This window comes from Ceratotherium simum, chromosome 5 (assembly GCF_057802395.1).
Source record: "Ceratotherium simum simum isolate JZ-2026a chromosome 5, ASM5780239v1, whole genome shotgun sequence".
Classification (NCBI taxonomy): Eukaryota; Metazoa; Chordata; class Mammalia; order Perissodactyla; family Rhinocerotidae; genus Ceratotherium; species Ceratotherium simum.
The window spans coordinates 46,572,094-46,589,961 of NC_141904.1; the positions used below are offsets into that span (position 1 = coordinate 46,572,094).

The 17,868-nt window shown below is 44.1% G+C and overlaps 1 protein-coding gene across 2 annotated transcripts; it reads left to right on the top strand.

The window, feature by feature from the left end:
- The first annotated feature begins 427 nt into the window (after positions 1-427).
- On the top strand, positions 428-13,607 carry LOC101397805 (zinc finger protein with KRAB and SCAN domains 7). 2 transcript variants are annotated; one of them, XM_004419587.3, is made up of 6 exons: positions 428-756; positions 2,610-3,151; positions 6,774-6,939; positions 8,901-8,992; positions 9,306-9,432; positions 11,325-13,607. In XM_004419587.3, the coding sequence occupies exons 2-6, from the start codon at positions 2,729-2,731 to the stop codon at positions 12,773-12,775; spliced, it is 2,259 nt and encodes a 752-aa protein (XP_004419644.2). In that variant the 5' UTR covers positions 428-756; positions 2,610-2,728; the 3' UTR covers positions 12,776-13,607. The 2 variants fall into 2 exon arrangements, with proteins under 2 accessions (XP_004419644.2, XP_087286956.1); XM_087430830.1 differs by lacking the exons at positions 428-756; positions 2,610-3,151; positions 8,901-8,992 and having other exon boundaries at positions 6,799-6,939; positions 11,325-13,606.
- The last annotated feature ends 4,261 nt before the right edge of the window (positions 13,608-17,868 follow it).

The following is a 17,868-nucleotide window of genomic DNA, read 5'->3' on the forward strand; positions in this document are numbered from 1 at the left end:
ATAATAATGGCTGACTGAATGCTCAGGATATGCTGGGCCTTTTGCTATCTGGTATCCGTATGTTATGCCCTTCAGCGCTCATAGAAAGGTATATGAGCACGACTATGTGCGGCGTTTTTCAGAAGCAGAAAGCCTCACAGGTTGGGTATCTTTCCCAAAGTCACCCGGAGGGGAAGGGGCAGAGCTGGGGTGCGCAGAGCTGGGAAGCACACACTTTGAATGGTCTGAAGGGCATGTGTGCAGCCTGAGGCCTCAGTTTAGGCCCCACCCCCACTCCCGTCGCAGGTGGCCCGGCCTAGCCCGGAAGCGGGTAGTACCGGCGCCCACTGTCCCGCCTGCTCTCCTGGGTGCGTGGGCGCGCGCGCCCACCCTGGCGACGGAGACTTCCGGGATCCTGGAGGGGCCGGAAGTGGGGCCTGTCTCGCTTCCGGCTCGGCCATTGTTGTCGCTTCTGCCGGCCGCGGCGGTGTCTGGCGCCGAAGTGCTACCGCAGGTCCCCAGTGAGGGGACCGAGGGCAGGGAGGGAGGCGGTGCCGGGGCTGGGGTCTCTAGGCTGGAGCCGCGGCCGCCCGCAGCCCAGGTCGGCGACGCCGGCCGGGCGCACGCTTCGCCCCCGCTGCTGGCGGCGCGGTCCCTGTGATGCTCAGAAGCCGCGAAAAATAGAGCCGCCTCGTTGTCCCAGTCCCCTGACCAGCCGTGCCTGGCACGGAGCCGGGCATCTGCGGGTACAGCGATGAACAGGGCAGACGTGGCCAGGTGAGCGGCGCCGCTGAAGCCTGGTTTAATGCGAACTGTAGATAGATGCTTTCCCAGCCTTGCTTTCCCGGGGAGACAATACGGAGCGTCAGAAGTGGGTCAGACTTAGTCTTGGAATTTCAAACCTGATGCGTGACTTGGAGACGCAAAAATCTGCATGAGATAAACTGCTGAGCTTTTGGAACAGAAAGGAAAGTAGGAAAATGACCAGAACTTTCTACATGTGTGGGATCTTAGAGCAGGGTTCACAGATTATTTTTTCAGTCCATCTTTGTGTTTTTAAAGAAGTTGAAGCCTAGAGAGAAGTAGCTTACCCAGGGTACCAAGATGCCTAGGGAATTGGAACCATAACACAGATGCCCTAGTTACTGCTAAGATGCTGATTTTCAAACAGTTTTAACTATATATAAACCGGATAAAAGGTTTCCCCCAACTTCAGTATCAGCTAAATGAACCATGTTCATTTCTTTACCTTATATGTGCCTCTGTGTGCTGTGTACACACACGTGTACAAAAATTAGTGGGAACCAGCCCTGCCCTTTGAGTCCTCCCAGGAAGTGGAGGAGACAGCCGTGTAAACCACAAACTGTGAGAAGTGCCCTAGCAGAAGTTTGAATGAAAAAGGTACGGTGGACTCACTGAGGCAATAACCACACTTAAGCTTGGAGAGATCAAGAAGACTTTCTAGGGGTGGTGAGTTGAGTAGAAAAAGGTCTGGCATTTTCAGACTCCATCGGGTTGCTTTCCTTTGGTGGCTGTCTAGCAGTTTGGAGGGTGTGAGTGGCAAGTTGTACACAAACTAGTTAAAATACTTGTTTGTTATAGTGAGAGGTGCAGAGAGGAAGGCTACCAGCTCTCTTCCTGCATGGAGCAATCAGGAAGGCCTTCAAGAGAAAATGGCATTTGTTCTGGGGCTTGACAGATGAGTAGTAGGAGTTTGTCCAAAGTTGGAGAAGAAAATCCAGAGAAAGAGTATGTGTGGCTTCTAGCTGTATCTCCACACCTTTAGTCCTAAACTTTCTTTATTGTGCATGTCTATCACAATAGAGAAGAGTAGAAGAGTTTTGAGCATGCACTTCCAGCATAGGTTTATTTGTAAATTAAAGATATGTACTGGGCCAGCCCGTGGCTTAGCGGTTAAGTGCACGTGCTCTGCTACTGGCGGCCCAGGTTCGGAATCCCGGGCACGCACTGACGCACTGCTTGTCCAGCCATGCTGAGGCGGCGTCCCACATACAGCAACTAGAAAGATGTGCAACTATGACATAAACTATCTACTGGGGCCTTGGGGAGGAAAAGGGAAAAAAAGGAGGAGGATTGGCAATGGATGTTAGCTCAGGGCTCGTCTTCCTCAGCAAAAAGAGGAGGATTGGCATGGATGTTAGCTCAGGGCTGATCTTCCTCACACACACAGAAACACACACAAAAGATGTGTACTATTTTACAAATTTCAACGCACATTATAAAACATACACTAAATAGGAGTTACATAACAACTTAGTATTTTCTTATGCACCCTTTGGGTTGTCTTGCATATCCCACATTTGGAGATCATTGCTGCCTTTCTAGCCTGGGTACCTGGGGAGAGTGATAGGGGGCTTGAACAGAGGCCTAAGGCCGGGTTGTGAAGGGCTATGAAGACTGGGCATAGACATTCAGGTTTTATCCCTTAGGTGATGGGAGCCACTGAAAGTTTAAGAAAGGAAGTCACTTGGAGAGATGCTTAGAGAGACTGCCCTGGTTGTGGGCAGTCTTTTTTTTTTTGGAGCTTTGCTGTTTAACTGTGGAAGGTCTGTCATCAGCCTGGGGGAAACACTCTGGTGACTGTGATTTCTCTCTTGATGTTTCTGTAGGTGACACTCCCATCACCCCACACCCCCAACTCTGAAAAAGAGCTCCTGAGACCTGAATTACAGACCATCATTTTAATTGGACAAATTGCAGCTGGAACAAGCTTCTCTTTGGGATCATAATGACCACCCAAGGCAGGGGAACTTTAGGCCTCATCCCCAGGAGTGCTGTTCTCCAGAAGCAGGAGGGGCGCCTGACAGTGAAGCAGGAGCCAGGAAGCCAGACCTGGAGGAAGGGCTGCAGTTTCCAAAAGGATCACCCACCTGTCAGTGAAATTTTCCGGCTGCACTTCAGACAGTTATGTTACCACGAGATGTCTGGGCCACAGGAGGCACTGAGCCGGCTCCGGGAGCTCTGCCGCTGGTGGCTGATGCCAGAGGTACACACCAAGGAGCAGATCCTGGAGCTGCTGGTGCTGGAGCAGTTTCTAAGTATCCTGCCAGGGGAGCTTCGGACCTGGGTGCAGCTACATCACCCTGAAAGTGGCGAGGAGGCTGTGGCTGTGGTGGAGGATTTCCAGAGACACCTCAGTGGACCAGGAGAGGTGAGCAGTTGAGTCTAGAATGGCACCTGGAACTATTCTCTATTGCTTGGGTTAGCCTGGGACTAGGCATTTTCCATTTCCTAGGCTCTAGGCTGCTTTGCCCGTAGGATTCTTGAGCCAGTTCTGTGGATAGAGGGGAAATAGGTTTATGCTCCAAACGATAAACAAAAATGCAAATCCCAGCCAAGCTCTGTGAATCATTTTGTGAAATTCTGTCTTGTGAGCCTAGCTTCAGCCTGGAGATCTACATAGCACTCTGGGCAAGCAGAGGATCGGCACACTGGTTAAAATGGGGGAGTGTTGGGAGGAGAGGTAGACCTTTGGGTATGCTGATGACATGGGCCTTCATTTGAGATGTTCTCGTTACTCACTTCCTCGGACTTCTTAAAATCAGTTCTCTTCCTGCCTTTTAGGTTCCTTATGAGAGGTGACATTTCTGGCCATCATAATCATTTGTTCTTTTTCTAGCTTTCCAAACCCAGCTGAGGTTTTTTTTGCCTCTTTAATTCTAATTTCGATTTTCCTATTTCCTGGGGTTCTCTGAAATTTAAAGCTAAGATAGCACAAGTTAGAGAAAAAGTTGGAGAGTCAGCAGTGTGATAATAGTGGGAAATCTGGCTTCTAAGACCACAAAGCTGACTAGCTTGGTGACTGTGTATCAGCCAGAGAAGCAAAACCAGTAGGAAATTATATATATTATATATTTATATTATTGCTAGAAAGCGACTTACGTGATTGTAGGAGCTGGCAAGGCAAGTCTGAAATCTGTAGGGCAGGCCGTCAGGAAGTGCAGGCTGGAACTCTCGCACAGGCTGAAGCTGCTCTCCATAGACAGCGTTTCTTCTTCATGGAACCTTCAGCTCTGATTTTAAGGCCTTGCAACTGATTGAATTAGGCCCATCCACATTATCTAGGATAATCTCCTTTACTTAAAGTAAACTGATTATGGATTTTAATCACATGTACAAAATACCTTTACAGCAGCAGCTAGATTAGGACTAAATCGACACATCAAAAGACCATCACACTGTGGATAAGTCACTTCCTCCTGATGAGTGTCAAATTTCTCCCTTATAACTGAGCAGGGTGGATTAGGGTCCCCTCTACTTTTACTCCTTTGTGCTTTACCAGGGAAAGCCTGCATATGAAATTTCCCAAGTACCCAGTACATCATTTTATTCAATGCTTTTTAAAAAATGATTACATATTTTTCTCTAGGGAATCAATTCCAGTTGATTGGAGTCCTAGGGCTAGACCTTTTTTCAGGAGTACTAGCCAATGCCCATTGTCAACAGTTATTTCCTTGTGTAAACAAGTAAACACACAGGAATAAATCAACCATCATCAGGGTCTAGAAATCAACTAGGCCCAAGCATGGGCAAAGACAAGTGGCTGAAGAAGTGTTTAGAGTGCCATCTAATGAGGAGCATGGAAGGAAAATTTCCCACCTTCTTTTGCTTAAGCAGAAGAGAATGCTCCCTCCATTAAAACTCAGTCTTTTGTCCGGGGAGCCTCAGAAAAAGGTGACTGAGTCACAAACCCAAGAGAGTGACTAATAGTTGACAGTCAGGGCAGCTAAACAGTCATGGCTCCAGCCTAGGTGTGGGGTCTTTGAACTCCATTTCTTACTCTGCCACTATTATCTTTTTTTAAGTTTTTTGTTTTTTGACAGGAAGCTTAAGTTTTTTGACATGAAGACATGAGAACAGGACTCTCTCTCCTGGCATGGGCTCAGAAAATGTGTTTATGGCTAAATGGATAAACAAGCTTTTTCATGGCAGTTTGCCAGGAGGAGATTAAGGAATATCAGGGCAAATCAGAGTCATTCTGCTCAGCAAGAGTGAGCATGTGCATGTGTGCACATTGGGGCTGAAGAGGATTGTAGAGTAATCACTGTTGGGCTGCAGAATCCTGCAACTTACAAAATATGTTTATATCCTGTATCTTATTTCAGCTCCTAGCAGGGTTACAAAATACACAAATAGTAATCATTACTTCCAATTGACAAGTGATGTGAGCACGGAAAGGTTAATTAATTGACTCATCTGAGATGACAGTGCTAGTAAGTGTTCCCTTTGTCCATGAGATTTAGCCAAAGTGTGGTTATTGATGATTACCACTAACTGTGGGAACCAGGATTTTCCAGCTGCCTAGATTCTAAGCCACTAGCTTTTCCCTAGTGTGTTGCTGTGGAATGCCACCTTAGAATGAAAATTGGAATGGAGTTTTTATGCTTGGAAGGAAAGGGAACTTATACGAGTCCTAGATAATGAACAGGAACTGTACCAGGATTTAATTATTGGTGAATTACAAAGTTGTATTATCACAGTGCAGTGAAGTTCTTTCTTCTGACAGTACCCACAGCTGCTGTAATAAAGAGCTGTAACTCCTGTTTATAAGAACCATCCGGTAGAGAGTCTGGGAACCACAGACCCCAGGGAACCTCCTGGTCCTACCACTAAGCTGGAGAGATATACACTGAAGGAGAGAGTCCCCTCGCATCTCAGCAGATGTAACACAACGGGGAAAATCCAGCATGGTTTATTGAAGGAGAAGTTATTTTCACCTTATGCTGTATGACGTATATGCCAGTACAGGCAAGCTTATAAATGTGATTTATTTATATAATATTTTAGGTTTTCTGCTCCAAGTGCTGGTAAAAATAGTAACCATGAGATTGTGAGGAGCTAGTTTGATGACAACAAGCAAGGGTTGGAAATAAAAGGTCTATGCTCTGAGGTATTTTCAAGGTCTCTAAAGATTGATGTTACCTGATCTCATTTGACTTTTTAATATAAATTATTGAGGAGAGGTAGTACATATTGAAAAACTGAGTTTGCAGATAACTCTTAGCAAAATATCGAGAGGAAGTCAGTCAGCAAATGTTAATTGAACACCAATGTTGGGCCAAGCATTGTTCTAGGAGGTAGTGATCAAGACAGATTTCTTACCCTCAAAAAGCGTATATTTCATTGGAGGAGAAATAGACAATAAAGTATAAATAAGATACCTTAAAGATTAATACAGGCTATAGAAAATATAATCAGGTAATTTGAGAGAGAGTGACTATCCTTGCTTTGTCAGTGTGGTCAGGGATGGCTTCTCTGAAGAGGAGACACTTTTGCTGAGAGAAATTGGAAAAGCTCTCTTGAGGTTTGTCAGCCACTGTTCTGGGATATTGCTTCAGCTGTCAGCCTCATTAGCATTATTTGTGCACATACAGGTACACACACCTATAATTTTTTATTTCTTTGGTACTTCTGATTGGTCTCTTTTGTAGGCTAAGGCCCTAGGGAGTGTACTGAATTGCTGGCCTGGCTCCTTTTTCTAAATGGTTCTTCATAAACAAATTTGTGTCTGAAGAACTGACACAGAGTGGAAATGGTTACATAATTTGGTCTTCAAGCTCCTACCAAGAGGGTCAACAGAGGGATGGCAAGTAGGATTGCAAGCTGTAGATCCTTCTTTGACAGTTTTTCCCCCTGTAGGTTGTACTGGTGGGTCTGAAAGGACACTCTGGCTCTTTTCTCTGGCTTTCTTTCTTGGGGATGTTTCTTAGAGGTTTTGGGTTTCATACCTTCGAGGATGCTCTTTTGAACCCAATGTATTTCCTTTTCTCTAGGTTTCAGCTCCAGCAAGGGAACAGGAAATGCATTTGGAGGAGGCGACAGCCCTGGGTGCCACAGAGGAATCTCCTACTTCACCCCTCAGTGAGGGTTCAGCTGCTGGAGCCCACCTGGAGCCTCCTCACGACCCAGGGACCTGCCACCTCCCCAATGGACACTCTGGTACTCACCTCTTCAGCTCTGGCCTCAAGTCTCCTCTGGCCTCCCTTCTCTCCTCTAGAGTCTCCTTTCTTTCATCTCCCCATCTCCCACCCTATAATTGGAGTCCTTCCTTGCCCTGTCCTTCCCTAGTGACTTTGTGTGTTCCTTTTGCTTATTCTTTAATCATTCATGTATTTAGCAAGTTTTTGTCAAGTACATGTCAGGGGAAAGGCACTTTTGGAGACCAGAAAGATACAGTACACTGTCCCAGCTTTCAAAGAGCTTGTTATCTAGTTGGCAGAGAGTCAGTCATACGTGCAAGAAGAGGCAACTTGGTGAGGTACATATGAGTGATATCTGTCCCCAAGCATTTGATGCCATCACAGATGTACAATGTGGACACTGTAAACGGTGAGCGAGATCATTGTGGGCTGGAGTAGGTAGGGGATTCTTCGTGGAGGAGGTAGCAGTGGGATTGGACAGTGAAAAATGGGGGAGAAATTTAAAGAGGAGAGAAAAGTAGAAGGCACTAGGGCAGAGGATATAAGCAAAGACTCTAAGTGGGAGTTCCTCCAACCCTATTGGGGGATCAGGGAGGACTGTATTTGGGAGCTTGGAGTCTGTTTGTATAGGGCCTTAGGGTGGAGGCCAGGAAGATTTGGCGAGGTGGGGGCAGGGGATGATGTGTGAGAAAGTATTTCAGGAGGATTACTCTGGCACATGTGAGCACTGTGGATTGAATGGGGAGACTGGTGGCGGGGAGCCTCAGTAGGAGGCTAGTGTAGGAGAACAGATGTGAGGCAGTTATTGCCTGAGTGAGGGTGAGTGGAATGGAAGGCAACAGATGTGACAGACATTGTGAAGGAAGAATCTGTGGGGCAATGGAGAGGAGGGGGAATTAGAGGGTTTTGGTCAATGTCGGGAATTATTAGGAGAACCCAAGAAGTCAGGAAAGGAAGATGGCAAGAACTTGCATTTTATTTTATTTTAATTAATTAATTAATTTTTTGTGTGTGAGGAAGACTAGCCCTGAGCTAACATCCAATACGAATCCTCCTCTTTTTGCTGAGAAAGATTGGCCCTGGGCTAACATCCGTGCCCATCTTCCTCTACTTTATATGGGATGCCACCACAGCATGGCTTGACAAGCGGTGAGTCATTGTGTGCCTGGGATCTGACCCTGCAAACGCCAGGCCGCCGAGGCGGAGTGCGTGCACTTAACTGCTACGCCACCGGGCTGGCCCCAAGATCATACATTTTAGACATTGAATTTAAGGTGTTTTGGGACCCCCAATGAAATTTCCAGTAGCCAACTGGAAGCTTGTGATAAGAGTATAGAAGAGAACTGAGAACTTAAGAGCAGCATTTGAACAATGAGAGTCGGTGAGATCTCTGACAGAGAGAAAGGAAGCTCTGAGGCCTAAGTGCTTGGAGTGTCCATAATGAGAGGGCAGGAAAAGGAAGAGAAACCAGGGAATGAGGGGCCAGAGACGTGAGGAGGAAGTCAGGCTAGGCTGGTGCTGGGGAAGCCATGAGAGAGGAAGTGGTCAGAAGTATAGCTTCCAATTTAGTATATGTGCTGCCAAAGTTGGGGGAGGGGGCGGGATTTGCAACCATATAGAGTGACAGATGTTAACTAGACTTTTTGTGGTGATCATTTTGCAATATATACAAGTGTTGAATCATTATGTTGTACACACAAAACTAATGTAATGTTGTATGTCAGTTATACCTCAGAAAAAAGAAGTATGGCTTCCTTCAGAGAGGTTGAAGAGAGTGAGGGCTTGCCAGTTGTTAGTGTGACCAGGGACCTTCTACTGTGACCTCCAGGGTAAATTCACAGCACACAGAGGATAAAGCCTTTATGGAAAGGGGATGAGAGTCAGTGTGCGTAGGTTCTCTTGATCCACTCAGTGGGATACAGATCTTACTGGAGCCAAGGGCAGGGCTTGTCCCACTCATAGCTTTCTTTCCTCCCTCAGCTCAACATGCTTCCCCAGTGCCTGCCCTTCCCGAAGCAGGGAACTTAGGAGATCAAGCAGCGGCAACTGGGCTTCAGATGGTCAGGCCCCAGGTGAGCTTGGTTCTTTCTGTCTTTCCTGACTTCCCAGGTCTGTGGCCGAGGAATAGCTAGAGCTCAGCCCCAGGGCTCTGGCCCATTCTAAGGTGGCTTCCCTGCCTAATTGCTTTCACTGGAGCTGATCCTGCCTGCTGAGTTCATGGACTCTATCTTGCCCTGGTCTTGTCCTTTTAGATGTGTCATCCTAGCTTCTCTCCCTCTGCCCCTGCTTTCCCCACCAGGACCCTCGCCCAGTGCTCTCAGTACCCCTGATGACTCTGCCCTTCAGGCTGGGAATATCCTGAGCAATAGAAGCTTGTCATTCCAGGAATCTTCAGCATACGAGTTCCTGTGTGTGGACTATACTCAGAAGAAGTGGAGTGTTCCAGCAGTCATTCAGAGAGCCCTGTACCAGAACGTCATGCCAGAAAATTACTGCAGCATGGCCTCCCTGGGTAATGATTCTGTTCCCCAGTAACTTAGAGTCTGCACTGTTTGCATGTTGTTTGCTGTATTCTTTTTCTTTTGTAACTCTTATTGTGAAGAATGGCAAGCATAGACAAAGTAGAGAGAATAGTATGATGAACCTTTCTGCACCATCACCCAGCTTTAACAATTATCAACATTCTCTTTCTTCCTTATTAGTTGACCTAGGGTGGTTTAGTTAGAGTTTGTAGTTGTAAGGAAGAGAGAGCGACTCAAGTTATTGTAATTGGTGAGCTGTGTTACTTAACAATAAGGCTAAAGAAATGGAAACCCTGAACAAACCGACCAGCTAGACCAGACTTTGGGAAACAGGGCCTCATGGAGACTGAGCCTTGACCCAGGGCAGCTCAGGAGCCTCAGCAGCAACAGCCAATGAATTAGGCTAGTGTTGCACTGGGCGTGTGATGCAGCTGCTCCCTGCATATCTGTTGTCTTCTACCGCTGCTACCCACTCTCTTCACTCTGAATCTTTTGTCCCCTCACAGCTCCTTCTTAATTAGATTTTCTGTTCCCTCATACTTTCTGCTTGCTGTGGCTCCCCGTGGCTTGGCTTCTCTTCATGCATCATTTCAGCTTGAGCTCCTACTTGTAATTCTCTTCATTTTGCCCTGCTTGCAGTTCAGAATTTACTTAGAGAGGGACTCCAAGGGTGGTTCAGCCATTAAATATCATCTGTTTGGGCAGAACTTTGGCCCAGGCCACAGCAGAGGCTGATGACTCATCTAGAGAAAAGCTACACTTGGGTCTCATGCTTGGCCCTGGTCCAATTACCTGTCATCCATCATGGGATGAGCTGGGTTGCCTGCATAAAGCGTGGTTGCCTCAGCTTCCCCTTCAAGAAAGATTGGGCAAGGCAGCTTCCTGGAAGGGGCTTGTTTTCAGGGCAGTGTCTGTGATTGACAGATCTAGGACAGTAGCCTATTCTGGAGAGAGTGGGCTTAGGAGTCAGGGCCCCAGACATCTAGAACTTGAATACACTAAAGTAGCATGATTGTTTGTAGCCCTGGTTAAGATGTGATTGAAAGGAACCAGCATTTTGTGTTTAGCTATGACCATGATTGCTCTATCTTCTCCCAGCTTTTGTAGTAAAAAATTCCAGAATTCAAAAGCAAATATTTAACTGTTAGTTTCCTTATAGTTCTAGATTATCAAGATACCAATGACATATTTTGATTTATATTTCACATTATTGATGCCTTTCTTAATTTTTATAGGAGTACAGTACTGGCTCCTACTAGTCCAGTCCTCCAGGGACTAAGGGATCTCCACTTGTAGAGCTCTGCTCTCCCCTTCAGTACTTTTCCCCAGCATTCTTAACCCATGGCTTCTCCAAATCTTGTCACTGACCTGTCATATTGGAATCACTTCTTTTTGTATACTTTTTCCTGATCTTGTTTGCCTACACTGTTTCTCATATTTGATTTGAGGTATTTGCCACCACTCTCTCTCTCAATATCTGTGTTGAGAATTATGGAACTGTACAATGTCTTGGTTGGAAAGGACCTTAGAATTCATCATTTTACTAAGGAGACCTAGCTTCTAAGTGACTTCTGGAAAATCACACCATGCTTTACAATTTAGTCTCTTGCCTTCCAATTGCCCTGCTCACTTGGCTATGCTTTCTTAACATCTGTCTGTCCTGATAGCTCTTCCTCCAGTGTCCTCCACTGACCATCTTCCCCCTCTTCATCTTTCTGTCTATGAAGAAAAATTTGAGCTATTTCCCATTTTTCTCCTTTCTCAATGTGTCACTTCATTCTTTACCTGTAATATGAAGTTTTTTTCAGGTACATAGACCACTGATGTTTCTCGTAGGAAAAGAAATGAGTAATAGTTGTTTTCTTCTTTCTTCTGGCAACAGGTGAGAATAGGATGGAGAGTTCAGAGTTGCCTGCAAAGCAGGAAATTTCTAAAGGTTCCGAGTTGTCAGATAGGATATCAGAAGGACTTTATGGAGTGGTTCCTGGTGGACCAGAAGCTGGAGATGCCTGTGAAGATGCTTTGGAGAAGCTAGAAGGGCAATCCTCAGATGAGGAAAGGAGCCAACTGGAAAGTGATTTCTTGGAAATAACACACAAGAATAAAAATACATCTACAAAAGATGGGTGTAATAAATATAAGGAACTTGGAAAACATCCATATCTGCCTTCCAGTCCTGTGGAACATGAAGGAGTTCTGAAGGGACAGAAATTCTATCCATGTGATGAATGTGGTAAAGCTTTCAATCGGAGTTCACACCTCATTGGGCATCAGAGAATTCACACTGGGGAGAAACCCTATGAGTGTAATGAGTGTGGTAAGACATTCAGGCAGACCTCTCAGCTCATAGTTCATCTCAGAACCCACACAGGGGAAAAGCCCTATGAATGCAACGAGTGTGGAAAGACCTATCGACACAGCTCCCATCTCATTCAACACCAGAGACTCCATAATGGGGAGAAACCTTATAAATGTAATGAATGTGCAAAAGCCTTCACTCAGAGTTCCCAACTCATTGACCATCAGAGAACCCATACTGGGGAGAAACCATATGAATGCAATGAGTGTGGGGAGGCCTTCATTCGGAGTAAAAGTCTTGTCCGACACCAGGTACTTCACACTGGTAAGAAACCCTACAAGTGTAATGAGTGTGGGAAAGCTTTCTGTTCTAATAGAAATCTTATTGACCATCAGAGAATCCACACTGGGGAGAAGCCTTATGAGTGTAATGAATGTGGCAAGGCCTTCAGTCGGAGTAAATGTCTTATTCGACATCAGAGCCTCCACACTGGGGAAAAACCATACAAATGTAGCGAGTGTGGGAAAGCTTTCAATCAGAACTCTCAACTTGTTGACCATGAGCGAATTCATACTGGAGAAAAACCTTTTGAATGTAATGAGTGTGGTAAAGCATTCAGTCTGAGTAAGTGTCTTATTCGACATCAGAGACTTCACACAGGTGAAAAGCCCTATAAATGCAGTGAATGTGGAAAATCCTTCAATCAAAACTCACACCTCATTATACACCAGAGAATTCACACTGGTGAGAAACCTTATGAATGTAATGAGTGTGGGAAGGTCTTCAGTTATAGCTCTAGTCTTATGGTACATCAGAGAACCCATACTGGGGAGAAACCCTATAAATGCAATGATTGTGGGAAAGCTTTTAGTGATAGCTCACAACTCATTGTGCACCAGAGAGTTCACACTGGAGAGAAACCCTATGAATGTATTGAGTGTGGGAAAGCCTTCAGTCAGCGTTCCACTTTCAATCACCACCAGCGAACTCACACTGGAGAGAAGCACTCAGGTCTGGCTCGGTCAGTGTCTTAAGGCATAAACCTCGAAGACAAAGAGCAAGGAACTTTGAATTAAGCTTTCTTTATAAGAAGGATGCTCACCCTGGTCTGGATGCTCACTCGGCTGTCTTGGAACCACTAATTAAAGTGGGCCATTCCCTAAATGGTTTCTGCTGGGTCACAAGCTGGGGGAGAGAGGGAAACAGTATAATTCTTCCCCAGTGTTGGAGAAGTTAGGAATACACATTTCGTGTACTTGTAGGTTTCCTTCTTTCTTTCTGTGTCCTTTTTTTTAATTTAAAATCTATCTCATTTCTTAGTTATGTATCCCGTAATCAGACTGTGTGCTTCTCAAGGACAGAGATCATATCTTCCTTTTTCTATTTCAGGTAATCCATTTTACCATTTACATAAAGTGATTCTCCAAGACTTATTACATTCTTTCCTTTGTCTTGGCTGTGGCCCTCCTTATCTACTTTTGAAGCTTCTCCTCTAATCTAGACCCTCATCACTTGTGTTCCCTCCCTAGAAAACCTTTTCTTCCCATTTGCTAATCTGTGTCCCTCAGAACCTTTAGATCCAGTTCATCTCTGAAAGACTTTCTTCTTAGACTTTCTTCTTCAAATGCTTCTTCATTCCTCTCAAACTTCTAATTATTTGACCTCAGTGCTTTGAATTAGCTGGTGCTACAATGTGTAATTGTTGTTAAATTGCCTTGTAAATTATTCTCAATTTCATGCATATGTGTATGTGTTCATACCAACTTACTGAGGCTGTTTGACATTGAATATGGTATCTATTTCTTTTAGCGTATAATTTTCATATACTAGTTGTTTAATAAATAATTTTTAAAAACTCAGTTCTCCAATTGAGCATTCTTAAATTGGGCAGAATCTCGCCACTTCCACCCCCAGCCCCCACCATACTAGAAGCTTCTAAAGATGGAAGTGGCCTCTCATCATAGGATATCAGATATAAAGACCTCATTGATATCTTCTACGTGTGCTCCTGGAAGTCTCACTGCTGTTACTTCATTGTTGGTTTCTGATAAATATTCTGTTTAGGAAGTTTCCTTCTATTCCTATTTTTAGAAGACAATATAGTATAGTAGTTAAGAGCACAGATTTTGTGCCTAGAACTTTAGGTTCAAATCGTCACTCCACCTCTTTCTTAGGTATGTGATCCTGGGCAAGTGACTTAGCTTCCCTGTGTCTCAGTTCTTCCACCTATAAAATGGAGCTGCCTCATTGGGCTGTGATGCTAAAATTAGTTAATATAAGTGTAAGGCACTCAATACAGTGCTTGGCACATAGTACACACTAAAGCAATTATTATTATACTTAGGTTTTTTATTAGGATGGTTGCTAAGTTCTATCAAGTAATTTTAGGGGTCATGTCTTATTTTCGTAATTTATTTTTTTGACAAGTTTTCAAATAATTGAAATTTACTTGCACTCCTGGAATAATGAATCCATTTGTGGTGATTATTTTAAGTACAAAACTAGATGGAGTATACTGAGGTTTTGCTGGCTTTGCAAAATGTATTTGGAAATCTTATTTTTCTTTTATTACTTTGGAAGAGTTTGCATAATGTGGGAATCATTCTTTGAAGGCTGAAGATAGCTGGGCCTGATCCATTTTTGGGGAGGAGGGAATTGGAAGGGACAAATTTTTAGCAACATTTTGATTTCTTCAATGGTTGTGCTCTTTAGGGTTTTACCTCTGTAAATTTTCGTAGTATGTAGCTGGAAATCATCATTTTTACTTGACTGTCAAACAGTGGCATAAAATTGAACTTAGTGTTCTATAAAAATGCTTTTACTCTCTTCTGTATATGTAGTTAGAGCTCCACTTACATAATGTTTTACATTTTGGTTTCCTTTCAGTTTTTTTTATCATGAGTGCCAAGTTTAATTTATTTTGTTTCTCTTTGGAACTCCAGTTTTTCTTGAATATATATTTTTTAATATGTCCTTTTACTACCTCAAGTTGCAGAGGCTTTTCATTAGCCCCATATTTCCTTTGGTTTTTCCTCATTAGTCAGTGATGAGGGTGTTCCAGTCCTGGTATTTGCCCCAAAATAGGGAAAGTGGATTTTTGTTGAATCTTTTTATAGTCCATTTGGATGCTGTTAAAATGTGAAGCTAGAAGGTTAGTTGTAAAGTGACATTGCTAATATGCACTTCAGCAGTAATGAGGTAAAGGAGCAGCTCAGCATTTTTCTGATCTCGTTGAAAACCTTCCACCAGAGCCTGCTTTTTGTATCTAGCTTTCTTTTTGGCTCAGCCTTCATACTGTGGATCTAGTGGAGCCTCCTTCCATGTTCTCGACCTATTGCGAACAGCTTACTTATGAAAGAACTGAAGGTGGAAAGACCTTCAGTCACAACTCAGACTTTATTTTACCTCAGTGTCTCCAAATTGGGAAAAGAACCTATTCTTGAGATAAGTGTGAGAAAACATTCAGTTGTAGAAAACATCATCCACCAGAGAATTTATGCTTATAAAAAAACCTACTCATTTGTGTGTGGGAAAGCCTTGGTTATAGTTTATTTCTTGTTTGACCTCAGAAAATCCACACGGGTTAGAGTCTGTTTTGGTTTTTGGAGAACAAGAAATCATTAATCCAGAGCTTCTCTTATTTTGCACACATTTCTGAAAAATATTATTCCTGAAATAAGTGTGGAAAAGCTTTCAGTTATAGTACATAGCTTCTGCTCCTTTTATGAATCCACAATGCAGAAAAAGTATCAGTAAACAGTGTGACAGAACTCCCAGTTTATTTTTAAAGATCATACAGAATTTATACCCAGGAGATAGTTCAGGTGGTCAAATATGATAGTAAAGGTGCTAAGAGCTGGACACTTACCCTCTTACCCCTTATACACACAAAGAAAATATCCCACAGCTATATTCTGTGTCCCCAATGCGGTCACTCAGCTTTTAAATCCAGTAGGAAAAATGAAAAGATTTTGGGTGCCAACAAATTGAGTAGTGTCGCATGTTGGGACACATTTCTGTCAAGGCATTGGCCTCTTGGAGTGCTATAAGAGATTAAATTCATGAAAACCTCTAGGTGTTAGGGACAGACTGTGAATAACCACAGGGTGGCATTTGCTCTACAGAAAATTAAAAACAAATTCTCTACCCCTAACATAAAGACATGTTCTAGCCTGGTGGGGCCTTGTAGAAGTCCTGGCCCCAGCTGGGTAAAGAGAAGGTATTATGAGGTCAGCTGGCTCCAAGTATCTTATGGTGCAAGTGTTTGACCTAGGATAGGACATTGCAGACTTATTCCTCACTGAACCACAACAGCCTTCCAACTAATATATGCACAGGGCCAAGGGCCTTGTACTTTACCCAGTTGGATGCTAAGTAGGTTGAGTGCAGAGGTCCTTTTAAGGCATATGAATGCTTTACATGAAAACACAGTAGGAGAGAAATGTATGATGTCCTGCCACCTTTTCTGACCTGTGGGTATTCCTCAAATGATACTTGGTTAGGATGCATGAAAACAAAATGTTTTTCCACCTTAGGTGGCCCAGTCGATAGACTTTTAAAAAGTTTCTAGGCGTGAATGTACAGGTAGCATTTTACGATGATATCTGACAGGCTTCTTCCCCAGGTCTCAGTTGCATTGGATGATGTATTTACAAGATATTCAGTTTTCCAACTTGGTGTCATATGGATTGTGGATGGAGATGCACAGGGCCAATAGCTACCCAAGATTTGGTACAATGAGATCATTGGAAGAGTAATCACAGGATAATATCTATTCCCTTAAGACTGAATAAGGAGTGGCAACCATGGCTGCATGTTCAGGACCACGGGGCACATATGTACATGCCCAGCCACTAGATTGTATATGTTAATTATATACTTTGATTCCCATTTGGGTAAGATTTAAAAATGCTGTATTCTCTCACTGAGACTGTCTGTGTTGCTCCCCAGTGGAGGAGGGGCCAGAATAATTGAAATTACACCATACCTGTAGCAACCCTGGCAAGTCACAGATCATATCCTGATTTTAGGAAGAGGCCACTAGTGAAACCTCTCTAGTTAGTATTCAAGCTGCCTTGGCAATGAGCAAAAATTAGTAACACTCAAGCTCTTGCTGGGGAGCCACACCACTGGTGCCCCAAGGATTTGAGATGTGTGCATCCTATTAGAGGGGCCATTTATGGAGAAGGTGGTCATGGTAGCTGCTACGGTGCTCAACTTAAAGCCACTGACAAATGTGTTCTCAAGTCTAAGGTGTGCGGTTACTATGGACATCCATTGTCAACATCTGTCCTAGTGAGCACTGGAACAATGAGATAGTTGTAGTTATTCTTTAACTTTCAAAAGAGAACGATTTGAAGAACTCTAGACAATTCACCTCTTCTCAGGGGTTCCCTAAGGTTTTCATTGAGAGTGGATATGTGGGATACTTGAACTATAGGATCAGGAACAGCTGGGCAATTCCCAGCAATCTGCAAGGACAAGAGAAGTTACACATCTGGTCTGGGGCCTCTGATTTGTCCAGAGAAATATGCTAGAGTAAGAGTTGTGAATAGCTTGTATTGGGGCAGAGGTAAAGTTGTGCTCCACCTACCCTCCCCCAGACAAGAAGCTAATTGATACCGAGGGCAAAGCCACCCCCTGACATGCCACCTCCTCTGCATCTCCAGGTTCAGGAACACCCTTTTTCCTTTTGGGGGATTCATGAGCTGGTCACTACCAAATAAGTTGCTCCCTAAGGAAGTCAGATGTGTTAGTCTGCTAGAGTTGCCATAACAAAGTACCACAGACTAGATGGCTTAAACAACAGAAACTATTTTCTCACATATCTGGAGCTAAAATTTCAAGATTAAGGTGTCAGCAGGGTTGATTTCTTTTCAGGTCTCTCTCCTTAGCTTGTAGATGGGCATCTTCTCCTTCTATCTTCACATGGGTTTTCCTCTGTGTTAGTCTGTGTCCTAATTTCCTCCTCTAATAAAGACACCAGTTGGGCCGGCCCCGTGGCATAGCGGTTAAGTGCCCATGCTCTGCTACTGGTGGCCCGGGTTCGGATCCCAGGTGCGCACCAAGGCACTACTTGTCAGGCCATGCTTTGGTGGCGCACCATATAAAGTGGAGGAAGATGGGC

Excerpts from the sequence above, each read along its gene's own strand:
- LOC101397805 (XM_004419587.3), top strand. The coding sequence starts at position 2,729 with ATGACCACCCAAGGCAGGGGAACTTTAGGCCTCATCCCCAGGAGTGCT. Across the intron at positions 6,940-8,900 it reads CCTCCCCAATGGACACTCTG|CTCAACATGCTTCCCCAGTG; the intron begins GTACTCACCTCT and ends TTCCTCCCTCAG. Across the intron at positions 8,993-9,305 it reads TTCAGATGGTCAGGCCCCAG|GAATCTTCAGCATACGAGTT; the intron begins GTGAGCTTGGTT and ends TTGTCATTCCAG.